The 24581-nt window shown below is 47.2% G+C and overlaps 5 protein-coding genes across 5 annotated transcripts; 1 reads left to right on the forward strand and 4 right to left on the reverse strand.

Annotated features, from left to right (window-relative positions):
* Window positions 1-228: 228 nt before the first annotated feature.
* M431DRAFT_19014 (hypothetical protein) lies at window positions 229-7936 on the forward strand (the record flags this gene model as incomplete). The annotated part of the gene is made up of 8 exons (XM_024913199.1): window positions 229-839; window positions 900-1413; window positions 1482-1605; window positions 1665-1777; window positions 1830-4223; window positions 4304-7009; window positions 7064-7204; window positions 7283-7936. The coding sequence occupies 8 exons, from the start codon at window positions 229-231 to the stop codon at window positions 7934-7936; spliced, it is 7257 nt and encodes a 2418-aa protein (XP_024771490.1).
* Window positions 7937-9501: 1565 nt separating this feature from the next.
* On the reverse strand, window positions 9502-10680 carry M431DRAFT_92492 (hypothetical protein; the record flags this gene model as incomplete). The annotated part of the gene is made up of 1 exon (XM_024924366.1): window positions 9502-10680. One exon carries the CDS (start codon window positions 10678-10680, stop codon window positions 9502-9504), a length of 1179 nt encoding a protein of 392 aa, XP_024771491.1.
* A 2212-nt stretch (window positions 10681-12892) lies between these two features.
* M431DRAFT_510958 (hypothetical protein) lies at window positions 12893-13952 on the reverse strand. The gene has a single exon (XM_024919572.1). The coding sequence runs from the start codon at window positions 13837-13839 to the stop codon at window positions 13096-13098; it is 744 nt and encodes a 247-aa protein (XP_024771492.1). The 5' UTR covers window positions 13840-13952; the 3' UTR covers window positions 12893-13095.
* A 300-nt stretch (window positions 13953-14252) lies between these two features.
* M431DRAFT_510959 (hypothetical protein) lies at window positions 14253-15492 on the reverse strand. The gene has a single exon (XM_024919573.1). The coding sequence runs from the start codon at window positions 15182-15184 to the stop codon at window positions 14420-14422; it is 765 nt and encodes a 254-aa protein (XP_024771493.1). The 5' UTR covers window positions 15185-15492; the 3' UTR covers window positions 14253-14419.
* Window positions 15493-16561: 1069 nt separating this feature from the next.
* Window positions 16562-17752, reverse strand: M431DRAFT_8135 (hypothetical protein; the record flags this gene model as incomplete). Its single annotated transcript, XM_024923028.1, has 3 exons — window positions 16562-16669; window positions 16734-17332; window positions 17482-17752. The coding sequence occupies 3 exons, from the start codon at window positions 17750-17752 to the stop codon at window positions 16562-16564; spliced, it is 978 nt and encodes a 325-aa protein (XP_024771494.1).
* Between the last annotated feature and the right edge of the window lie 6829 nt (window positions 17753-24581).

The following is a 24581-nucleotide window of genomic DNA, read 5'->3' on the forward strand; positions in this document are numbered from 1 at the left end:
GGCATATGACGGCAGAATATCCCGTATAAATGTACATTTACTTTTAGTCTGGTTGGAGGGATGTCCAGTTTTCACAGATGGTTTCATTCCAGTCTTCTCCATAGTTGTAATTTTCATGCTGATTGACAATTACATACTCTCATTACTTATATAATATTTTCTGTTTTACAGCTTCAAGAAAGAGTTTGTCTCAAGATCGGCTGATGTTTTAAAGGCGAAATCGCGAATATGAGGGGATATGATGATATGGCAAGCCTCAAAGGAATTCAGCAGCGACAGCAAGCTTCAAACTCGAACATCACAAGCAGCCATGTGAAGATGCCGGCAATGGAGCCATTGGACGGCGCACCACCAGCAATTGCTATTGTGGGAATAGGGTTGAAACTCCCAGGTGGAATCACAACAACTGACGAATACTGGGATCTCCTCATAAATAAAAGGAATACACGACGACAGATCCCTGAGAATCGATATGGAGCACATGCCTTTGAGAGCAAGCTGGGAACGCCTGGTACGTTGAAAAGCACATACGGACACTATTTAGACTGCGATCTGGAGAAATGGGACGCGTCATTCTTTTCTATGAGCAAAGCAGAAGTCGAGAAGCTTGATCCGCAGCACAGACTGTTGCTGGAAGTGATTTGGGAATGCATGGAGAATGGAGGGCAAAAGAACTGGCGTGGCCGCAACATTGGCTGCTACGTTGGTGTCTTTGGTGAAGACTGGCTGGACCTCTATGCCAAAGATCCTCAGCATCTAGGCACGCACCGAATCTTGACCGGGGGGGATTTTGCACTATCCAACCGCGCATCTTATGAATATGATTTGAGAGGCCCCAGGTATGTTTAGAATGATATGTTCCTTCCATCGTCTAGTGTTAATGATTGACACATTAATAGCATGACTATTCGTACTGCGTGCTCGTCTTCACTTGTTGCACTCCACGAGGCCTGCCAAGCCATATATGCCGGCGAGTGTGAGTCTGCAGTTGTTGCTGGAACCAGTTTAATTCTATCGCCGACTATGACTATCGCCTTATCCGAACAAGGAGTTCTTTCACCAACGGGCTCATGCAAGACGTTTGATGCCAAAGCAGACGGATATGCGCGCGGTGAAGCAGTCAATGCAGTCTTTATTAAGAAGCTCGAGGATGCGATTCGCGACGGCGATCCGATCCGAGGTGTCGTCCGGGCGACAGCCACCAACTTTGACGGCAAAACTATTGGCATAACCAATCCTAATCAAGAAGCACATATAGCTCTCATGCGTCGTGCTTACAACGTAGCCAAGATCTCGAATATTAGCGACACAGCCTTCGTCGAATGTCATGGGACAGGCACATCGGTCGGTGATCCGATGGAAACAGGAGCAGTAGGCCAAGTCTTTGGCGACCATGGTTTATACATCGGATCGGTCAGTTGTTGCCTCAGATACAAACTAGTTCCGCCTGACAAGAGACAAACTAACGGTATGTCTTTCAGGTGAAACCAAACATTGGCCACGGAGAAGGCGCATCTGGTTTGAGCAGCTTGATCAAGGCTGTCTTGTCTCTGGAACATGAGACAATCCCACCACAGATCAACTTCTCTGAGCCTAGTCCTAAAAGTGAGGCAATACCCCAACATGCACTCTTTAATGTTTAGCGAAGCTGACAACTGAGAAAGTAAAATGGGATAAATACCATTTCAAAGTCCCAACGACGCCAACTCCATGGCCAAAGGACCGCTTGAAGCGTGTATCAGTGAACTGCTTTGGCGTGGGAGGTGCCAACGCTCATGTACGTAGTTTGAGTTTATAATGCTGAAAAGAGTTCACTAACAGCCGAATAGGTTATTGTTGATTCAGCCAGGCCATACATCTCACAAGAAGAAAAGGTCTCTACCAAGAGCCCTCAGTTATTAGTCGTTTCCGCCCACCAGGCTAATTCATTGAAACAAAGAGCGTCAGAGATATTTAATTATGCTGAACGGCATCCAGACAGGGTGCCAGATCTGGCATACACCCTCGGAGCGAGAAGAGAAGACTTGAGCCAGCGAGCTTTTGCTATTTATGATGGTGTAAACCCCCCTGAACTTTCCCCCATCATCAAGCACAAGGATCCCCCTCAGGTCAATTTTGTCTTTACCGGTCAAGGAGCCCAATGGGCAGGAATGGGTGCCGACCTTTTAGAACAATATCCCTCCTTTCAAGACGATATACGAAAAATGGATGCTACTCTCAAGAGCCTGCCTCATCCTCCTCAATGGACAATAGAGGAAGAGCTCAAGCGACCTCAAGGAGAAAGCAAAATACAGCAGCCCGAATTCTCACAGCCAATCTGCACAGCTCTTCAAATCGGTATTGTCAATGTTCTTAAAGGATGGGGTGTCAAGCCCGAGGCCGTAGTAGGCCATTCCAGTGGTGAGATGGGTGCCGCATATGCAGCCGGCGCTCTGACTCTCGAAGCAGCCATTATAATCGCTTACTATCGCGGGCAAGTGACGCAGCATCATGGACGAATCGGTGCAATGGCAGCCATTGGTCTCGGTTGCGATGATGTGACACCCTATCTCCAGGACGGCATTGCGGTGGCATGTGAGAACAGTCCCAAGAGTGTGACTTTGTCAGGAGACGTGGACCATTTGGACGAGGTGATTTCTCATATCAAGGAAGACATGCCCGACTGTTTTGCTCGTAAGTTGAGAGTCGAGAGGGCTTACCATTCGCACCACATGCGTGAGATTGGTGATACATACGAGAAGCTGCTCGATGGTCTCATAAAAGATGCGAAGCCCATTGTACCCTTCTTCTCCAGCGTCACTAAAAGGCAGATCAAGAGAGCCGGGCAGCTGGGACCATCTTACTGGAGACAGAACCTGGAAAGCCCAGTCTTGTTTTCTCCAGCAGTCCAGCTTATGATGCACTCTGCTGTTAGAGATACAGTCTATCTTGAAATAGGTCCCCATTCTGCTCTCTCTGGCCCGCTTCGAGATATCCTCAAGTCTATCCAGATGTCCACTGCATCAACTTACATTCCGACACTCATTAGAAACGAAAATGGGCCTAAATCATTACTCAGCTCTCTTGGGCGTCTATATCAAGAGGCTGCCTCTGTGGACATTTCAGCCACGACGACAGGCCGCACCGTGTTGACAGATCTTCCCAACTATGCTTGGCAACATGATACCACGTACTGGTATGAGAGTCGAGTTTCACGAGAATGGCGTCTTCGCAAATTCCCTCCTCACGAACTCCTTGGAAACCGCATTCTCGAATCTGACGACTTGGAGCCTTCTTGGAGAAACATGTTTCGCTTGGATAATGTGCCCTGGGCTCGAGATCATAAGATTCAAGATGACATTGTCTTGCCCGCTGCTGCTTATATCGCAATGGCTATTGAGGCTGTAAGACAGCTCAACGGTGGCGACGAAACGGATGCATCTCTAAGACAGGTGGAGATTCAAAATGCCTTGGTATTAAAGGAACAACAAGCACACGAGATTATTACGCATCTCCGTCCAGTTCGTCTCACCTCAAAGCTTAATTCTGTTTGGTACGAGTTTTCCATTTCGTCTTTCAACGGCACTTCCTGGACCAAGCACTGTACTGGAAAGGTCCGAGCAGGAAAAGAAATCAGCGCCGGCTCCGAAGATGTTGATGAACAGCCGCGCCAGGTTTCCACTGCAGGCTGGTATCGCGCCATGAAGAAAGTTGGACTGAACTACGGCCCCGATTTCCAAGGCTTATCCAACATTTCAGCTCACCCGGGGAGAAATACTGCTGCAGCTACTATTAGGAATCGCGATCCAACACTGGATCCTTATTATCCTTTGCATCCCAGTATAATTGACCTTGTACTACAAGCCTTTACGGTAGCGATTGCTGATGGGTTGACTCGCAAACTCAAACAACTTTGTGTCCCAACCTATATCGATGAGCTCTACATCAACAATGGTCAGCCAGAAATGCGCCTCGGAACGGCTGCGGTATCAAGCGTAACGGGAGCGATTCGCGGCTCTGCCACCATCATGGCCGATAATAAAGTGATCTTGAGTCTAAGAAATGGAGAGTTTAGTCCTCTGGAAAGTGGCGATACGGATGAAACTTGTCCGCTACGAGCTGCTCACTTACACTGGAAACCCCATGTCGATTTCATTGCTCCAAATAACCTTATACAATCAGTCCGCTCACCTCCAGGCGAGGTGTCAGAGGTTGAGAAATTAGCTCTTTTATATCAGTTGGATGTACTTCGACGAATTGACCGCCTCCCAGCCTCTGCCCACCTGGCACAGTTCACAAATGGCTCACTAACCAACGAACAAAGGCTCTCAATGGGGATTACGAGAATGTCCCGGATTGCGCTCGTCTCGCTCGTCTTAATTCGAAGAAATTGAAAACAGAAATCGACGCTGCAAAGAAGCCCCTCCTACACACTGGGTGTGCCAAAATTTCTCTGCTTCTTAGTCGACTAGCTGCAGCAGCTGAGGCAATCTTCAAGGGCGCAGAGAACGCCGATGATATACTCAAACAAGATGGACATTTTGATGATTTGTGCAGTTTTCTCAGTGGAAAGAGTGATTTCTCAGTGCTGCTCAGCTCTTTGGCTCATATCAATCCAACAATGAGGGTCTTGGAGCTTGGATCTGGGTCCACCAATACCACTGCTGCGACTGTGAAAGCCCTCGTTAACTCGATCGGCGAGCGCAGTTATAGCAAATACGTCTACACCGCCCAAAACGAAGAGACTATCCATCTTGCAAGTAAGGAACTAGAGGGTTATGACAATATCGAATACAAGATCCTGGACATCTCCAAAGATCCTAAATCGCAAGACTTTGACCTTTCCTCATTCGATCTCATTATTGCCAATAGAACCCTTCATTTGTCCCCTCATATTCAAGATACCCTTCAGAATATTCACAAACTCATCAAACCAAATGGTCGATTGCTTATACAAGAGTTGTCACCTAGTGCGAACTTTTATAAATTTATAATTGGCTTCACTCCCGATTGGCAGAGAGATATGGAAGATGATCGCGTGGACAAGCGCCTGCATGAGGCACATCAGTGGCATGACCTTCTCATAGATGCTGGATTCTCGGGGAGCGAAGGTCTGATTATGGACGATGACCATATGACAGCGACCATTCTCACTACTGTAGCTACTCCTATTCGCGAGCCTGGAAAGGTCACTCTTCTTGGACAATCATATTCCCAGGATCATACAAATGCTCTCTCCGAGTTACTGAGCGAGATAGGCTACGAAGTCGAATTGCGTACTATTTCACAAGAGCCTGATCCAAAGGCAGATGTTATTTCTCTATTAGACCTTCACGACACAATGTTCTTTGAGATGACTGAAGATACTTTCACCTCATGGCAGAAGTATCTTGGCAAGTTTCCAGCTGAAAGAGGGCTACTGTGGGTTACCGGACACGCCCAAGTCGGATCACAAGATCCTCGGTACGCAACGTCCATTGGCGCAACTCGAAATATCAGATCCGAGCTTTCACTAGATTTTGCTACGTTAGAGGTGGACTTGGCGAATTTCGATGCGGAAAGCATTCTACATGTTTTCCACAAATTCTGCAATAGAGTTAAGGATGACGAGTTTGATCCTGATTGGGAGTACGCAATTGTCAATGGAAGGGTTATGATACCACGATATCAATGGATAGATATCGCGGAGCATGCTGGAGAGACACCTCGTACAAAATCCGAGTCTCCCGAAAAGCTTGAAATTGCTCGCATGGGCCAACTACAAACGCTTCAGTGGGCAGAAGACGAGACAAAACTACTTCAAGACGGTCAAGTCGAGATTGAGCCCCGTGCTGTTGGTATGAACTTCAAAGACGTTCTTGTTGCCATGGGCATTGTTGAAGGTTACAAACCGGGCCTTGGGATTGAATGTTCCGGTATCGTCCACAAAGTCGGCAGTAATGTTGAAGGCCTTTCACCTGGAGATCGAGTAATGACCATTGGTCACGGATGCTTTACAACAAGCTTCATCTCAGAGGCAAGTCTTGTGGTCAAAATTCCCGGTAACCTTAGTTTTGAAGATGCTGCTACAGTTCCATGCGTCTATGCCACTGCAATCCATGCACTCATCAACTTGGGCGGACTGTGTGAGGGCATGTCACTTCTTGTCCATTCTGCTTGTGGTGGTGTCGGTATTGCGGCACTCAATATCTGTAAAATGATGGGTGCCGTTATATACGCCACTGTCGGCAACGCCGAGAAGGTCCAGTATCTGATTGAGAACTTTGGGATTCCTCGCGAGCACATCTTTAACTCTCGTGACGTCTCATTCTATGGTGACCTCATGACTGTTACTAATGGCCGAGGCGCTGATTTAGTACTCAACTCTTTATCAGGAGAGCTGTTGCACACTTCATGGAAGTGTGTCGCTCCGTTTGGAAAGATGCTTGAAATTGGAAAACGCGACTTCATCGGCCGAGGGCAGCTGGGGATGGAAGTATTCGAGTCCAACCGCTCATTTCATGGGATTGACATGTCGCAAATGGCTGTTGAAAGGCCAGACATGTGCAAGAAGATCTTACAACAATTCAACAAATATTATAAGAAGGGTGCTATTAAGCCCATCGCACCTGTGAAGCACTTTGAGGCCGGGGATATCATCGAGGCTTTCCGATACATGCAAAAGGGCCAACACATTGGCAAAATTGTCGTATCCATGCCAAAAGACCAATCAAAGCTTCAATCGGCGACAAAACCTCAAGCTGTAAAGTTTAAATCCGACAGGACATACCTGTTAGTTGGAGGATTCGGCGGCTTGGGCAAATCTGTCTCCAACTGGATGGTAGAAAACGGCGCACGTCATATAATGTACTTGTCACGATCCGCCGGGGATTCTGAACAAGATAAGAGGTTTATCAAAGAGATCGAATCACAAGGGTGTGCGGTCCAGGCCATCAAAGGGAGCGTCACAAGCCTCCAAGATGTCTACCGAGCGGTGGAACAGGCGACAATGCCAATTGCGGGCGTTTTCTTGATGACTATGGTTCTGAGGGTAAGTTCACATACGTTTTGCACGTTGAATCAAGGCTAACAAGAGTATAAATAGGACCGTGGTATTCTACAGCTCTCTCATGATGATTGGTTTGCGGCGGCCAGGCCCAAGGTTGACGGCGCCATCAATCTCCATCAAGCTTTGGAACACTGTGATTTGGACTTCTTCACCTTATTCAGCTCCATATCCTATGTCGTAGGCCAAGTGGGCTAGGCAAACTACTCAGCAGCCAATGCTTACCTGACGGCGTTTACTCAATTTCGTCACCGGCAGGGTTTGCCTGCAGGTGTGGTGAATGTAGGTGTTGTGGACGATATTGGATACGTGGTTGAAAACCCAGCTCTCTTGGAGCAGTTTCGTGCTCACAACTTCTATACAATGGGTAAAACTGAACTCCTCGATGCCCTCGCGTATACCCTGTCTCATCAGCACCCAGCGGCGTCCTCTTCAGACGATGGCTTCGTTAACCCAGCAGAGCTCACCATCGGCCTCAAGAGCACGAAGCCATTCTCCGATCCTAATAATCGCTCCATTTGGAAGCGCGACCGACGCATGGCCCAAGCACATCTCCAAGATCCCGGTGCAACTTCCGGTGCTTCAACCGGATCCGAGGACTTTGGTCAGTTCATGAAGAGCGTCAACGCCAATCCCTCGCTGCTTGATACACCGAGCAACCTCGATTTTCTGACAGCTCAGATTGGCACGTGTATTTACAACCTCATGTCACGAGATGTCAAGGACCTAGACCTCAGCCTGAATTTGACCCAGCTCGGTGTTGATTCGCTTGTTGCCATCGAGATTCGTAATTGGTGGCGCCGTACACTTGGAGTCAACGTCAGCGTGCTTGAGTTTATGGGTGCTGGAAGCATAGAAAACTTGGGCAAATTAGCTGCCAAGGGCATAAAGGAAGCCCACAGAGCCGCATAGGTATCACATGGCACTGATGGATTATTATACCATCCATCAGGCTGCTCTTTAACCCCGCCCTTCCTTCGTCTTGCCTATATGATCTCAATCTTCTTCCTTGGCAAATTCTTAATGAAGTTTGAGGCGGGCTTTGCCTGAAAGATGTACATGTTTGTCGCGCCAGCTACCTGATTTCGGTGTTTTCTACTTCTGTTAGTTATTGACCCTACACACCATCTTCTATGTCAATTACCATAACATTTTTTTTGTCCTTCGTTAGTATGTACTTCTCTCAATATTTCATATGTATAGTCTTAGTCCAGTCAGCCCGCGGTTGTGCTAGTTTCATAAAGACGATGTTTCCCCTGCATTGCTTTGTTGACTTTACGATGTGATACAATCACAAGTCAGGGTCGAAACAAGCGGTGAAGCCATTAATATAGCTTTCATATTCTCCTGCATCCTTCATATTACACCACATTAATTGAGTGGCTGAATAGCGTGCTGAAGTAGCACCTCCTTGCAGCAGGCGTCTGGCCGAAATGACGTTGGGTAGGACCCTGGCCTTGCCTGTGAGAGTGGGGGTAGAATGTAAGGGAGGGAACGCATTGTACATATGTATCCGCCATGTATGAAGATATCGTAAGTATGTAAGTAGAAGTGCCATCATGCTTGTAAGCATTATAAGGCATTGCTTGCATATAGTGGCTGCAGAGCTCAAAACATGAACACATCATGCATTAATTAACACAAATACAGGGACTCACCAAGGCAAAACACAAAGGGGGGATTTATTTCTTCTAGAGGGGTCTGATGGATCTTATCTAATCGCTCAGGGTCTTCGCGATGCCCCCGTTGAGCTGCCTCATGGTGACCCTCCGCCCTCATTTGCTTCTCCTAGAAATTGTTGAAGGAAGATTTTAGAAATGCAAACACACCTAGGCATTATGTACATCGTTTTACCACACAATTTAGTGATATTGTGACCATTAAACCCCAAAACAATACCATCTATGACTGCACTTTGATGTAGTTACCAATCTTGGGTATCACCCGGTCAATTGTAAGTGAAAACTATCAGAATCGTAGGCACATGTATACCGTTTCAAACGTAAGAGGATAACACTAGCAAGGCCAGACAAAAGATTCGAACAATCCATAAATATCACCAAAATCCGGAAACATGTATAGAGTTCGTCAAACCATGAATGCGTGTCGCAAAAGCCCGGAGAGAAAAGAACGTAGCTCTGTGTACATCCATGAGAAACAATCTAGCTCATGAGCCAATAACAACAGAGAAGATGAAACAAAGGTAAAGTTTCCTAAGAGAAGCAATTAAAAGAACAACCTTTTCACCTTTCACTTTGCATCTCTCATCTCCCTTTATACAATAAATAAGGGGCAAGAAGATGCCTTACACATGAAGAAAATGGCGTCAATTTATCATGCAGTCCACACCACCCCAGATGATCCACCAAATGCACCTAACGCAATTGAACCGCATCCAAATGTCCGAGATCACCCCCGCTAGTTCATCTCATGTGTGAGCAAAGAACTCTAAATATTCATTCAGTATCGTGAGTTTTCTAGTTGGCACCAGGCAAGTAAAGAGGAATCTCCATAGGCAGATCTTTGTGAGGTTTGAGTGAGTCGATGCCGCCAGACACGTGGCCTTGCTCCACAGGTTTGCGAGTGAAGAAGACAAGCATGTCACGGTGTGCCTCCTTGGTCTTATCGACGGGGAAAACAGGCGACAAGCTGTGCTTACGCTCGTGATCGACGACCATGAGCGTATCAAGGAACCGCTTGTGCTGGACTCGACCAACCAGGTGGATGGGCTGAATCTCTTCCAGGCGGATGCCAGTCTTCTCCTCCATGTCATGCATGAATGTGGCAGCACTGTTGTCTGACATGTTGTAGCTTCCCAAAAAGGTGGTCATGGTGTGGTCAACACCATCCGAGTGCACACCCTCGAGCGCAGGCTCTCCCAGAATATGGGGAGTGGTGACAGTGCGGAGGCTGAACAGGGTGCACACCCACTTGTTAATTCCGTACTCTAGCTTAGGGCGGTGGGCGATCTCCATGCCATGGATGATCATGGCTTTGAAGACGAAGAGTGCCTGGAAGATTGAGTTGAGCTGCAAGTCATTCTGAACTTCATCAAAGCGGCGGATAGCACCAGAGTCGTAGCGGTTGAAATCCTCCTCGACGGTCAGGCAAAAAGGCTGGAACTCTAGGCGGCGAATAGAGTGTGTATCAAAATCGAGACAGAAGCGGCTGTTGCGCGTCAGGCGGAAGGGCAGGGTAGGGTCGTGGTACAGCTTGTCTGAGACAGTCTTCATGCCGGGGATGTCAGACTCCTTGGCGCCGAGTCCGAGCATAAGTTCGATCATCTCCTCAGACTCGACGAAGATGGCACGATCACGCAGGTACTTTTCGCGAAGCTTCATGATCTTGCCGATGGTCTCGTAGAACTTGGGGTTATACGCTTGATCTCTGACGTTGAGCTGTGTGTAGCCCTCTACCTGGGGGGTTGGCTGCGAAATCTGCTGCTGCTGCTGCTGCTGTTGAACCTGTTGAGCCACATAAGGGGGAGGGGGCGGGCCGTTGCTCAGTGGTGTCTGGGTGGCGATAGCCTCTACGGCCTTGGCCTTGCTAGACTCGTGAAACAAACGTTGGCTGCCCCGGTTGGTGAAGAGAGGTGAAGAACGAAGCAGGGGTGCAGAAGCACGGACTGCACGTTGAGCGGACCTGAATGAAGACATGATGTTGATAAAGTCAAGATGATATATAAAATTTAGAAGAGTTTGCTTTCTTTTTATTGCAAAACAAGAAAATCTTCAATTTTGTTTTCAAAAAAAAAATCTTTAATGATCAGGAGTCAGTTCAGGGGTGGCTCAGGATAGCCCCTATCAGGAGTTTGTAAGAGTAGCTCAGGATAGCTCTCTGTCAGGAGTGAATAAGAGTAGCTCAGGATAGCTCTCTGTAACAAAAGAAATTCAGGATTTGAGTTTGTATGGCTCAGGATAGCCCTCAATAAAAAAAAAAGACTTGCTTCTGCTGTCAACTTTCCAAGAAAACGAAAAACGAAAATTTAGAGTAAAACTCCCTGTGCAAGATAACGAAATCAGGAAGAAAATCTGGGTAAAAGAGTACCAAGTGCAAATTGCTTGTGTGATCCAAGATACTGATGGTAGTCAAGGGAAGATGGGAAACGGCGCCTTCTTATTCTCGAAAGGGGTGTCTGGAGTCAATCGACATTGAGACACAAAAAAACGTCTTGTGGTGGGAAGGAAAAGGGAGGGAGGGGGGGAGATGCGGATCAAACAACAGACTCCTAAGCGCTGTGATGCTCGATTCGGGTCCTTTGACGCAGTCCTACACATAGTAGCATTGCACCATTCTTGTCGTAAACTACGTCGATGAGAAACAAGGCAAATCAGTCGCCGCCTTTTCTCCCTCAGCCGTCCTTGAGACACACTAGCGTTGTATTCTGATGTCAGCCAGTACAAGCCTGGATGGGAGGAGTCGTTGCCTACGCGAGGCCACACAAGTTCTTAGTATACGACGATGAAGCTTACTATGAATACAAGGTAGGGGTATAGACTAGGCATGTTTAGTCTGGCCGCTTAACTCCTTACCGACGGCTCTCGGGACGATACCTGAACATCCGGCACGTCTACTTGTCGATAGATGGCACTAACAGACGCAATATTACGATCTTCGAGCCGAGGTCTTGTAATAGGCTCATAGGTTTTGGATCTATCTGACAGCATTTAAGACATCCTAAGTACATTAGAACTCTGCCAGATCAGTTCTCCTCATCATAGATGTCCATATACGACAGCATAAGCCGATGCAAGGACATGGTCCATACAGGTATCGGCATCCGAAGTATGAAGCACAGTCCGTGCTGGATGATACATGTTTGATGAGGTCGAGTCCAAACGAATGGGGTGGGTGTAAATCCATGAATTTCACATGCTGCATGACCTCCGCCTCGATATAGCGTTAGTAGACGCGAGGGGGCTGCGTCAATGACCAACCAATGAACCTCCTGGTGTTGTCTCAGATGGTGGACGAGCAGCCGGTGAGTGTTGCAAGCGGCTGGACACATCAGCCCTGTGCCGTGCCGTGCCAAAAGGGGACAAAGGTGCATACGGGGCTGAAGCCACTTCCCTACATGTAGTACTCCCAACGGGCTGTTTATTACTGTGATGGCTGAGTCTAACCATAGAGGCACACGCAGAAGTATCCCGATTTGGAAACATGGAAACGGGAACTATCGATGGTTCTTTTTGTGTTACAAAGCCTCCCGTGCGCGTGGGGATCTTATCTAGTCAGTTCGTAATGGCCTCGTCGGGGGTAGAAAAGGCCCGAGCGGATGAACGAGAAGCGAATCGTTACCTTCTTGCAGCACTGACGAGTACAGGTGCCAACCCAATCAATATACATGTACATCATGGCCTGTGTGAGACTTGATACGTCAACATGGCATTCTAGCTAGTCGTAATGAGAGATGCAAGTCCGACGCAATACCTTGGAGCCGAAGCGAAGCGGTTCGAGGTGGGCGCTCGAGAGAGGTGAATTGCTTCTATTAGGGCATGTGATGTACCCGTGCGGATGCATTCCTAATTCTCAGGCGGCACGGGATAAATTGTTGCCTAGGAAGAATTAATTAAATGGAATTTGATACTTGGCTTCTGGCTTGCCACGTAGTATGTTATATTGACTTGGAATTGTTCCTGAAACGCTTGTGGCGTCCGTCGCGGGATGTCTGGCATTAGTGTGTGTATTTACGTTTATAGAAGACATGACATTACTGATTGAGAGTGTCAAAGGCGGGAGCATATCAAGAGATTGGATTGACTTCAAATAGATCAGATAAAGTAGTACAAATATTTGCGAAATAAACCTCTGCCTTCTGACCTGCGTGGCCCAATCGAAGGTCACTACTCCCTGTCTACTGAGTCGAGTTTTTGCCTTACAAGAAGTGCGGTTTACAGCCCCGGATCAGTCATCCAAAAGCGTATAAACGGAGTTTTTAATTACTCTATGCTTATATTACAAGCCCTCTACAGGCATCCCACATAATGTAATAGGCCCAAACCACGCCGGTATCCGACCTCGTCCTTAGCACGAATTCGTCCCGTGCCTCATCCCTCGCCTACGTATCCCGCCTACACCATTACCACCTGCATATATCTCTGCCATACTCTCACAAAAGTAATGACCGCCATGACGGCCCACGCCTCCCCCAGCTCACCGGTCGCTCCACTATTAATGAACTCGAACTTGGCAGCCTTTTTGCTCAGGCCCGTCGCATCCGCCCAGACGGCCAGAATCTCTCCGTCCGTGTTCTCATACGTCGATACGTCTCCATCCTCATCCTTCTCATCATCCGAGCCCGCATATGCATCTGCATAGCTCTCCACAACTCGCCTGAGCTTCCATCCACGGACCCATTCATGCAAGTCCTTGACCTCTTTCCCGCCTGTGCCCACCCACTCGAACCGCTCGACACGTCGCGTTGTCTTCTCCCCCTCTCTCTGGGGTACGGGCACGGTAAAGGAATACAAGTCCATGAAGCGTTTCGTTCGGCGGGACATTTTCTCCTCAATGACTTCCTGGCCGGGGCCGAGAGGTGGCAGCGTGACGACATTGCCCATGGCTGTCTTGCCAGAGTTGCGGACTGCTGCGAGCGGGGGAGAATCCAGGGTAGGGCCGTTGTACATGATGAGGTCCCCCCACCAACCTTGTGGTAGGTTGAACATGTAGAGCGGCTGAGAGCCGTGGTCGAGGGATAGCTTGAGTTTCTTCCATGAGGGGTCGTAGTTGAGCTCCAATGTCTTTGGGAATGTCACACCATCCAGTGAGGCTTTGTGGATTTTCTGGTGAGCTTCTCTTGATTCGGCACCGCCCATTGTGACAAGTGTATGATACAGGATAGAGATGGCTTGTCTTGTGTAGGTACCAGTATTGATGGACTGATGAATTTCTTGCTGAAGATGAGATGAGAGTAAAAGATTTTAATGATGAATATATTCACCAAGCTGCTCCCAGATCACCAGCTTTATATCCCAAATCCGTTTCCCTCTTCTCATCCCCCGAAAATCCTCTTTTCAGCCAGTTGCCAAATGCGGTAATACCCAGCGCTGGTGAGGCGTTCAGCGCCACATGGTAGCTGTTACGGAAGGATCATAGCACAGCCACGCCCAGGAGCCAATGATGTAATTCACCTAGAAAATGTTGGCCATGATTCTCATGGGAATTGCGTTAAATCGCGTGTCATCTAAATTTAGTCTTCAGCTCCATGACGGTGATGATATCGACGATAAGCATTAAATCCGTTTAATACCTGATTATATTCGACCAGGGCGCGACGAAGAATACCGTTGCAGCGCTGTTTATATTGAGCACAGGACTCCAACGTCCATGATATGGAGAGGGATGGACGAAATAACTCTAGTTTATGCATATCTCTGTCTCCTCTACAACACCTCTCTACGCATTCTTTGCGGCGGCATCAACCGCATCGGCCATCTCCTTCATGTTCGTAAACTTCCATGAATACGACACCCTGTCGGCATACGCCTCTGGATCTCCGCCCATGACGCTCTCAACCTCCTCGCCTCGCTCAATCCAAACACTCGTCAATCCAATCTGCGCGGCCGGCACATGGTCATGATGCAGGCTCTGTGCCGTGTGTAAGATGCCTCCCTTCTCAACGCCCAGGTCCTTCTCACAGTGCTCAATGAGGTATCGGAAGTTGTTCAAGTCCGGCTTATATGACCCAATCTCTTGAGCTGTGTAAATGGCATCGAAAGGGAAGCCCTGGAACTGCTTCTCCAACGTACGCTTGAATGAATCAAGGTCTACGTTGGACAAGATCACAAGCTTGAAGTGCTTATGTAGCCGCTTCAGCGCATCGAGAGTGTCTGGATAAATGGCCCAGTCGCCGACACCGAATCCAAACTTTGACTTTGCCTCCTCGTCAGCCGAGACGCCCAGCTCAGCTGCGAGATTACCATAGGCGGCGGCCAGTACGGCGTGGTATAGGTAGGTTGGGTTGGCTGTCTGGACGAGTCCCTCGTGTCGGACCAAGGCCTTGAGTAAGCCGAGACGATTGTTCTTGAGGGGATGTGAGTTGGCGAGTCGTTGATTCAGAGGTTGGAGATTGTTGTAGATGCCAGATTCCCAGTCCACGAGAGTGCCGTAGCAGTCAAAGGTGAGGGCCTTGAAAGAAGTGATTGGTCGTGTCGTCGCCATCCTTGCCACAGCTTCTTCTGCTTGTTAACTGCTTGCCTCGTCTTTAGTCTTGTCGTTTCTGATGGTACCTGGATCTATTTTTTATGTCAGGCTAGAATTGAGATTCTGGAGAATCTATTAGTATAAAGAACGGCTCAAAGTTGAAGCTTCATGCACGCCCTGTCCACGGCTACATATCGCTACTGCGCCGATGGCGGGGTTGATGCGGGGCATTTTTTATGTGACGCTCTAATGTCCTTCTTCAGACTCACTCATGTTTATTTCCATCATGTTTCATCACCTTTAAGGCACACTTGAGCCTTTATCACGTTGCATAATTGGGAAACTGGATATTATTCACATAGCTTGCTGAAATCACACAAAACGGTCGCCATTATAAGAACTATTCCCAGATATCTTAATGAATATCCTCTGCGATATTGGTGGGGATCAATTCTCATGTGTTTCGGCATTACTTCCATGATAATAATTACATACAGGTAATCTGCTCTCCTGTAGCAGCAGGCAGCAACAATTGTTTGTCTCGAGGTGGGGAAATTTTAGACGAGGAGGTATAATCTCATACTCGAACATGCTTCATTACAAGGCAAGAAGTCTGCATATGTAGACTCACCTTGCATGCGTTCTTCTCCGCAAGATAACGACAATGACCAAATTGTATTACTACACCAAAGAACTATCTTACGTACCAGAGGAGATGGTGCATAAGACCCTGATTGGGGCTGGAGCGTGGCAGCACCACATCATGAGACATTGATCCTGCATACTTGTACTCATTTGATCCGCCCCATGAGTCGTATTCAAAAAGTCGCTTATTGTCGGGAGAAGTAGACGGCTAGGGTAATTTAATTCATCCATCCGTCAGTAGAGTATATTGTGTTGCATGCAAGGACTATGATACTCCGCGCCTAGCCGGCTTTGAGTCCTTGTCCCACTACGTCAGCTATACCATTGGAACACCCCTCTCGAAGCGTGCCTGGCTGCTTTGCTTGAGCTGGGAATGGTAGAAGGCTGAAAGGACACAAGAATTGATCATTTCAAAAGCTTGGATGTGACGGTGACAAGTGTATAGAGAGCGAAGAGCTCCACCACTCTCATTTTCCAGAGCAACTGTCCAAACTACCAAGTCCAGTTTGCGACGGTTATGGTCTCTGATGGGTAACAAGAAAAGGCAGGCATACATGACATGACAGTTTTTCATTTTCATTGGTCTATTCAATCTACCCCATTTTCTATGGCCTGTTCCATCTATTGCTTTCTGTAAGTATTATTTGTTCCATTACCGGTTTACCATGTTTATCCTTAAAGATGCCCTGTAAGACGCAAATCAATCTCAATGTCAAGCTCCGAGCAAGCACCCCACGGCCAATACTCGTTTTAAAAGTAATCCAGCTTTGGCTTACCACCGAAAGACGGGTTTGTAGTATTTCCAATGCTGTCTAGAATCTCCAGTGACAGATTCAACTGTGCAGTGATGTCTTTGATCTGCGTGTGTAGTTAGTTAACCATCTTCAAAGTATTCATTTCAGTTTGATGCTGAACTTCCTACCTGCAAATCATTCTCCCTGTCAAACATCTCGTAGTGGTTCGAATTCACATCAAGAACCGCCTTGATGAAATCAGGGTGGTTACCTGACCAGCCCAGTGTGCGATCACCACGATACTTGTCTATTATGAACGGTTCTGTTCTACCTTCTGGGAGCGGCATAGATTGGGTCGCTCGTATCAGAATTGTGGGTGGTGGTGTTATTGGTGTCTTTTCAGACTGCGACTCCTCTGATGGTGTATACTCTGGCACTTCGATCGGTGACCATGTTCCCTGAAAAGGCTTATACAGCACTTTGCCGGGGGCCACAGAGTATCGTCTTCCTCCAACGCCGAAGAAAACGGGCTTCCCATTGCATGCAGGTCCGTCCCACTTGGGCACCTCCCAGTCATCAAGCATCTCGTCACAGCGGTCGAAGCACTTTTGGACGGGCGCTGGAATGCCTTCGAGGACGGGATCATCGGTAAGGCCTTCAACCTGGCTGTAGGGGATATGATATGGCGTATCCATCATGACGATACCCAAAACTTTGATCGTAGCCTCGGGGTCTTCGGCTAAGAAGCGCGCGACGGCTAGGGACAGATATCCACCGAGGGACCAGCCTGCGAATAGAACAACATAAAGATGGTCAGTCTTGCGGATACAGAAATTACGGATTACGATGCACACTGAGGACAATCATCTCCAGCAGAAATCCCACCGGATGATGCGTACTAGTATGGCATGGCTTGCGCCTCCGCTCTACACATACCGCCTAGCAAGATGTTTCCTTTGATGCCCGCGTCTTTCATGTTTTGGATGTACAAGCGCGCCATCTCATCCATACCGCCCTCAAAGGCGCCTCCATCGAAAAAATGAGGATTGTGAATTGCCCATACTTCGCGATACAAGCTTCCTAGCATGAAATATCCAAACGTCGTGCCGCCTCCATCGTGTATCAGGACCAATGGAGGGGGCGGATTTGCCCGTTTGTAGACGGGAGTAACCTGGACTTTTGTGGGATTGGGGCCGTCTTCGTACATTATAAAGAGATGTAATCTTTGTAAACTGTCTTGTTAGAGGTTTAAGAGAAGATTACAAGATAATTGCTCGAGAAACCGAAATGTCATCAATTCATCTCTCCCCGATCGCGGCCTGATGACTCGAGCTTCCTTCGTGTCTTACGTCCCACAGGCTTGGCTCTGTTCGGTCGAAAGCTAATCCACCCCGACACTATGGCCTTTCTCTACTAATGGGAGATCCTTGTCCTGCCTATCTGACTGCGACTGTTGTCGTTATGTAAGCTCGCGCGCTCTGAGGGCGATAAGTGGACTTTGGAGGAATCAACGAGATCTATACAGGGATGCGAAGCGGGTTCGCAGCGGACCCGATATTCGCACACCAGCTAATCTTGAACCTTATGGTTTTGAGCCCGGCAATGCGGTTACGATGATCGGATCAGCTGGGGGGGAGATCCGCTATAACTGGGCTGGAATTGCAAGTGCCGCCCCATTTCGAGGTCGGATGCTCCATTTCAAGCTCGCGAGAGTAGAGTTGATATACGAGTATCATCTCGTCCGGAACAGTTGGGCCATAATCTCAACAAGACAAGACGAGAAAACGTGCAAATGACACAAACACATCGGGTGACGTAGCACTTGTACACAAAGTAGAGAGAATCACTGTGCTATCCCACTCCTGACGCTCCCTGCAGCTACATATCTGGACCATTACCATCCAACATCTACTTTCTACTTCTATTGCCTCTGACCGCTTCGTACTCAGGCTTGATGCTGATTGCGATCGGCATTCTTACAGGGCGACAAATTGACAAAGTCAGCGATTGGCTTCGGCCTTCGCGCCTTAGAATTTCTTTTTGCCAGACGAATAATTCCTCCCTGCAGCTCCCATGGTCTCAGAACGGCGTTAATGTACCGCTTTGCTTCGGAGCCGCCCTGTAAGGCAGCTAGCTACAAGATGAGCTGGCGCAATTTCTCTCCCTACATATGAGGCGGCGCCTCAAAATGCACATTTGCGCCCTCTCAGGTTTGCCGCATCCTCTTGGCGAATATTGCACTTTTCCTGCCCAGTGTTAGCTTCAATGCAGAAAAAAGACGTATTAATTAAAATTGCGACCTGAAATGTCCCAGCTGTGCCGTGTGCGTACACGAATAACAGAGCATTACACCTCATTTCGAAATTCATCCCGTGCGCCACGCCTGGAAATAGCGGGCTGCCTCATGCACATGTGTGGTAGCAGTAGCACCAGGCTTTTGAACGGCTGAGAATATCGGCTGGTGGTACAGGAGTAATACAAGATCCACTCCCGCAATGATCGTCGCCGGAGTCAGCACCAAAGGACTCAGGGACGGGAGCAAGGGTCAAGGGCGTGTGTCCCCTTTGCTCGCACTAACCCTTGCTAACTAGATATTACTCAGGTTGCACCCATCTGAGTAATATGATACCCCCTTGCGTCTGTAGCTGCGGCTGGGAAGAAGACGGCCTTAACAGGCTTTGGTAGAATTCTACCCCGATTGTGATTGAGTGTGGGCTTCCCGCTGTGTGATTCGAAAAAGGAAGGCAATCATTCAGCATTCCTGTAGAGCTAAGAGGAAAGAAGGGATTTAGCGGTCTTGGGACTTTTGAAAGTGCGTCTACGAAAGCTAAACCATTGACATCACACATGTCAGTATCGGCCATAGGAGCATGCCGAGGACCATAGATGAACTCTACTTGAGAATCATGGTAGCTTGCTACGTTAGAGAGAATTGAAACGATCGTTTCCTTTGTTAGGGACAATATGAGGGAGATTAGTGTCTTGAGAAGCTACTGTAATAATCGCCATTGTCGTATTAACTTTGGTGTAAAATATCACTGTAAAATCTGGATTTACTTGTATCTAGTTTGGCTTTGTCCCAGGATCTTGCGTTCTGGTTGTCTCTACTGTATAGTTCTGCTGCCCATTGTTTCTGGAAAATGATCCCTATCATGAATATGTATTTAAATGATAATTTCTTCTAGAAGCCCTTCAAGTGTGTGCCCCGTTGGGTTGATCAATCGTTTCATTCGGTAGTAATAATCATGCTGGTGTCAACTATTATGGAGACGAAGCATTGCTTGGACCCATGACCGCGTCACATCGCATTGAGAAGATGAAGCCGAACAATGATTGATTTGCTTTGGGGGACTAGAGAAACATCTGACAGTCTGTGCTAGCATAACTACTATTACCCTTATCATAGCCGAGGCTTCTTCGCTGGCCGGGCACCAAATCCAATGCTTGGCTTCGGGTACTGTGCTCTTAGACCAACAATGCCTTGGGCAAATACGAAGTACTGTAGCTAATTTCCAAACAGCTTGCCCAGTAGCATGACACTAAATAGATTAGAGTTACTTTTGATATGGAGTAGATGTAATTACAAGATGATATGCGGGTGGTCCTGCTTTTATCAGTCAGGCCATATTCGTTCCATTTCTATAAACAGCTCAATCTTCATGATAGTTATGCAGCTTGTCGATCAAATGCTTACGCAGGATGTTGTAGTTGTTACTCAGACCAAGTGCTTAGAAGCATAATGTCTCAAATTCAGAGTGAAGGCTGGGTGAGGCTGAGAGGGGATAAGGCATCTATTCTGCATTATTCTTTCCATCTTTTGTTAACTATGAGACACCATGAGGTCAGCCCAGCGGTATGTTCTTATCTGTTTCTTCTCAATGGAAACTTCGTGTGAGCTCAGACCTATTATACGCTAGGTAGATGATTGTACTGGTGACTTAGCTCTATGAACGGCAAAGCATAATGTTATGCAATAATGTTGTATCAGCCACCTCCTGGAACTCTTTCACACCAAGGATCCGTATGTCTCCCTAGTTAACTATGATGAAGCAAGAGTCTGACATCCCATATGTTGTAGGATTTCAGTGTGGTAGCAATGCATGGCATCCAAAAGGATGAAAGATATCTATGACGTGTCTTCTTGATGAGGAGGTTATAACATCTGATATCATCCATTAGGTGCCATGTATTACTTCTTCCACCTCTCTTGTGGTTGTTCATAGGTAAGAACTACTATATATCATGGAAGACACATGAGTGTAGTTAATGAAACTATAGCAAAAACATATCAACTGATATTATACTTATCCTCCTACCGAAAAAGTATAGTGGAGGCTTCTCTATACAACCCCTAGCTCCGGGCTTAAGAGAAGGGATCCCACGTGCTTCGACACAGGGCGATGATGCTCACCAGAAACAAAGAGAATGTCTCACTTGTTATTTGACACTTGCTAAGGGGTAAATACTTTCCATGTGTGCTCACTGATAGAAGAGGCTGATGCGTTTAAGATAGTGCTGTTTGAAAACGCATTCTTCTAGGCTGCTCATGAACCTGTCAACACTGTTCGAGACTTTCGAATATTTGACAGTCTGCCTTCTTTAAACGGTCTAGAAATCTCTTTCATAACCTTTAATTCCTTATTGTTAACTCATCCTAGTGAAGACGACTGTACGATATAACATAGGAGTTGCCATTACCGATCATTTTGCGAACATTGAAGCAAAGGCTTGGCGATATCTGCAATGGAACTACAGAAGATTTACAATATGTCCAAATTCGAATAGAAGTCTATTGGGCCTATTCATTGCTTGACAAGTCCTGCTTTATTGTATTGCCAATGACCTGAGATATCATGTGGGTTACGACGCTCACAAACGATTCGGTTGTCTTCAGATCAAGCTTAATAAACAGCCCTATCGTATTGAGACTCCAGAAACTGTGCCTTTTAGGTCACAGTCTTAACTGCTCATGATCAGTACATCAACCCCAACCCGTTCTCGACCAACAGATCAAGGCATTCTGATCTAATTCTAACATTGAAAACGAAAAGCTCTGTCTCTTTTCCGCCCTGACTTTCCTCTTCTCGACCCACATGTTGAGCACGAATTGTTCAATCCTTGTACCAACAATTCTTGAAAACGACCGAGTCTTTACAACATTCCCTCTATAAATACAGTTTGGAAACAATTGATAGCCATGTAGGCGGATTCGTGGTAAAGAGGAGGCGAATACTTAATCATCATACTTTTACTCGACGATATCATGTTAACAACACCATCAAGATTATTTTAAAATGAACAGCTCTCAGAGACATATCGGGAGGCACAAAGAGCAGCTGAGACAGAATAGTTCACTCCGGGTTATGTCTTGTGTGAGTATGAGCAACTATCTCGGTTAAACTATATCATCTTCATATTTTTACATCTTGGTTTGAACACAATAGCTATACTTTCTCAACGTCCTTATTATGCAGTTACACATCGCGCGCCATCGATGTTGTTCCCGAGCCACGGGCAAATGATATCAGCAGAGAAATTCTCAACAAAGCGTTGAAGCCGCTGCCCTCTATCACCAAGACAAGCCGAAGAAGCGGAGTCTTGCTGTTTTGGGTATCTAATTCATTGCACAGGGAATATATCAGATCTCCAAATCCTGTCTATAGGGTCTGCGATGGCCGTGGCCGACTTACGCTCTCAACTTCTACCCTTCGACATCCAATGACAGGCAGGCGCCAATCCAACACTTATCTTGTGAGTCTACATATATACCACCAGCTCCCATATACATCTCCTCACTCTAGGTTTCGCTCCCTAATTCTGGATGATACAATAACAGGTTCCTCTGAATATTCTGTCTGATCTCTCATTGGTAGCCAACTCCCAATGGTCACGTTCAATCAGGCCTCCAGTCTCGCTGGTCGCCTGGGGCATACGACCCATCGGTGGTGCTGTATTCTCAGCTTACATGCACTCTACTCCGTATTCATGCACTGTATTTTTAGTGCTAGATGCAATTCCAACGCTTGTCAGACATTTACGATGTTGAACGAATCGAGAATTACAGACTTCAAGAGAGAATAGATGGAGATGTCTCGTTGCTTTGGTCCAAGCTCTGCCGATGTTACATCCATGCTGACAACAGCCTGGCGACATTTTCCCCCCAACCTATTCACTGCAGCACCTCTAATCCAGTAAACAGAAACAGCCAAACTGCATCATCCTTACACCAGGTTGGGGCTCAGTTCCTGTGCTTCTTGGCACTTACAGGCATTGGCTCTATCATACATCCAGCCACTTGAGGGCGACTCTCCTTCACCGACGCATGGGATACTCTTCGTCATTGACTACTCCTCGACGTCCAGAGTAGCAGCCTATATCCACACACTGCCTTTTATTCGCCGAATTGTACAGATTGCAATTCACGCAACCAATATTACCCTCCTACGATGCTACCACGTCCATCTTTGCCCCGATACATGTCAACCGTACTCCTTATTGCATTCACCCAACCTCCAGCGCTTGGGCCTCTGAAAGCAACGCTGAATTATTTCTCCCCGACACCCCTGTCGGAAAATAGCATCATCAGCTGCAATAAAAAAGTCCCGGTAGCGGGGAAATACCAGCTCTTATGGACTGCCGCTTGCACCACCTACACTGCCATAAGACGCAAACTGCCCATAAGGGCAACTATTCTATCTAGACGACAAGGGTGACACTTCAAAATGGCGGTAAAATGAAGAAAGGAATCAAACCGTTATACGACTGTCAGCATCGCTTGCCAATCCCCCACATTCAGCTCATGGAAGAGTTACATCGCAAGCACCCGCGTCTCCAATCTACGGCCGAACCAGGTACACCACAAAGCAAGCGAGTCTCGAATTCTGCATGAAGAAGAGAGAAAGGATGAAAGAAGGGGATGAAAGAAGTGGATGAAAGAAGACGACATCAAAGTTCTGGAAGGCTGATGAATCCAACTACCTACCTGACTCTGGGTCTCTCCACCATTGGTCCTACGCTGAGTGAGCTCATCGTATACAGACGCCGCGCAAATCACCATGCTCCTGTTATGACCTATCAAAACAAGTCCCTGACCCTCCCCTTAGTACATGCCAAGCGCTACACATCCTCTCCGAATAGCTAGAAAGTCTCGACTTATTCCGTTTCGTCATCACAAAGGCACGATTTCTCGGAAAACCCCTCTCCACAGCAAGGGCCTCAGCACGCATATCCCATGCTTTGCTTACGACATCTGCAATGACAAAGAGGCACCTTACGGCAATGAAACCCACCATCTGCCGGGAGCCATGACGGTTGGTGGGATGACGTCGGTAGCGGAATGTAGGATAGCGGTGCTAGATGACGCCAATCCTTGCCCGAAACCTTTTCAGCTGGTATTGCTTCATTCAGTATGTCGATGGTCTTCGAGGCAACTTATTCCGAGAGAGTGAGGATAACGGTTCGTTACTTTCTAGGTATTCCACAATAGCTTACTTGCTTTGGGCCGACGCCCCTACATACTGCTGTCTAACACACTCCCATTAAGAAGATGATAGCCGATGAGAGAAAGGTTTCCTGATAACTGTTGAATCTCAAAGAATTCACCGAACTAAAATATTCTACGACATATGAGGCACAGAACGGTAGATTAGCAAACAAATGAATTAACCTCCCGCTAACGGTCTGTGATTCCTGACATATTTTTTTTTTGCCAGCCCTGGCTGATATCCGTAAACTCCCACAACGCCTCACGTTGTAAGTTTTTGACCTGCTTTTCGCCTAATGTCCCTATTACAGAGCTAGTCTGTGGCCGTCCATCCATCTAGATGAGTCCATGTACACCATGATGACATGCATCCCGATTATTTTTGGTGGGATCTATCCCCGCAAAAGTCCCCCGAAATCTCACCAATGGACATTTGATGTATCATAAAACAAAACCCATATTTCTGAGGTATATTACCATCAAAGCGGTTTCGAACATGTATACCCGTGTATACGTGATTTAGTTTGTAGAGAATCGTCTTCTCCTGTTGTAG

The sequence above is a fragment of the Trichoderma harzianum genome (assembly GCF_003025095.1).
Source record: "Trichoderma harzianum CBS 226.95 unplaced genomic scaffold M431scaffold_11, whole genome shotgun sequence".
Classification (NCBI taxonomy): domain Eukaryota; kingdom Fungi; phylum Ascomycota; class Sordariomycetes; order Hypocreales; family Hypocreaceae; genus Trichoderma; species Trichoderma harzianum.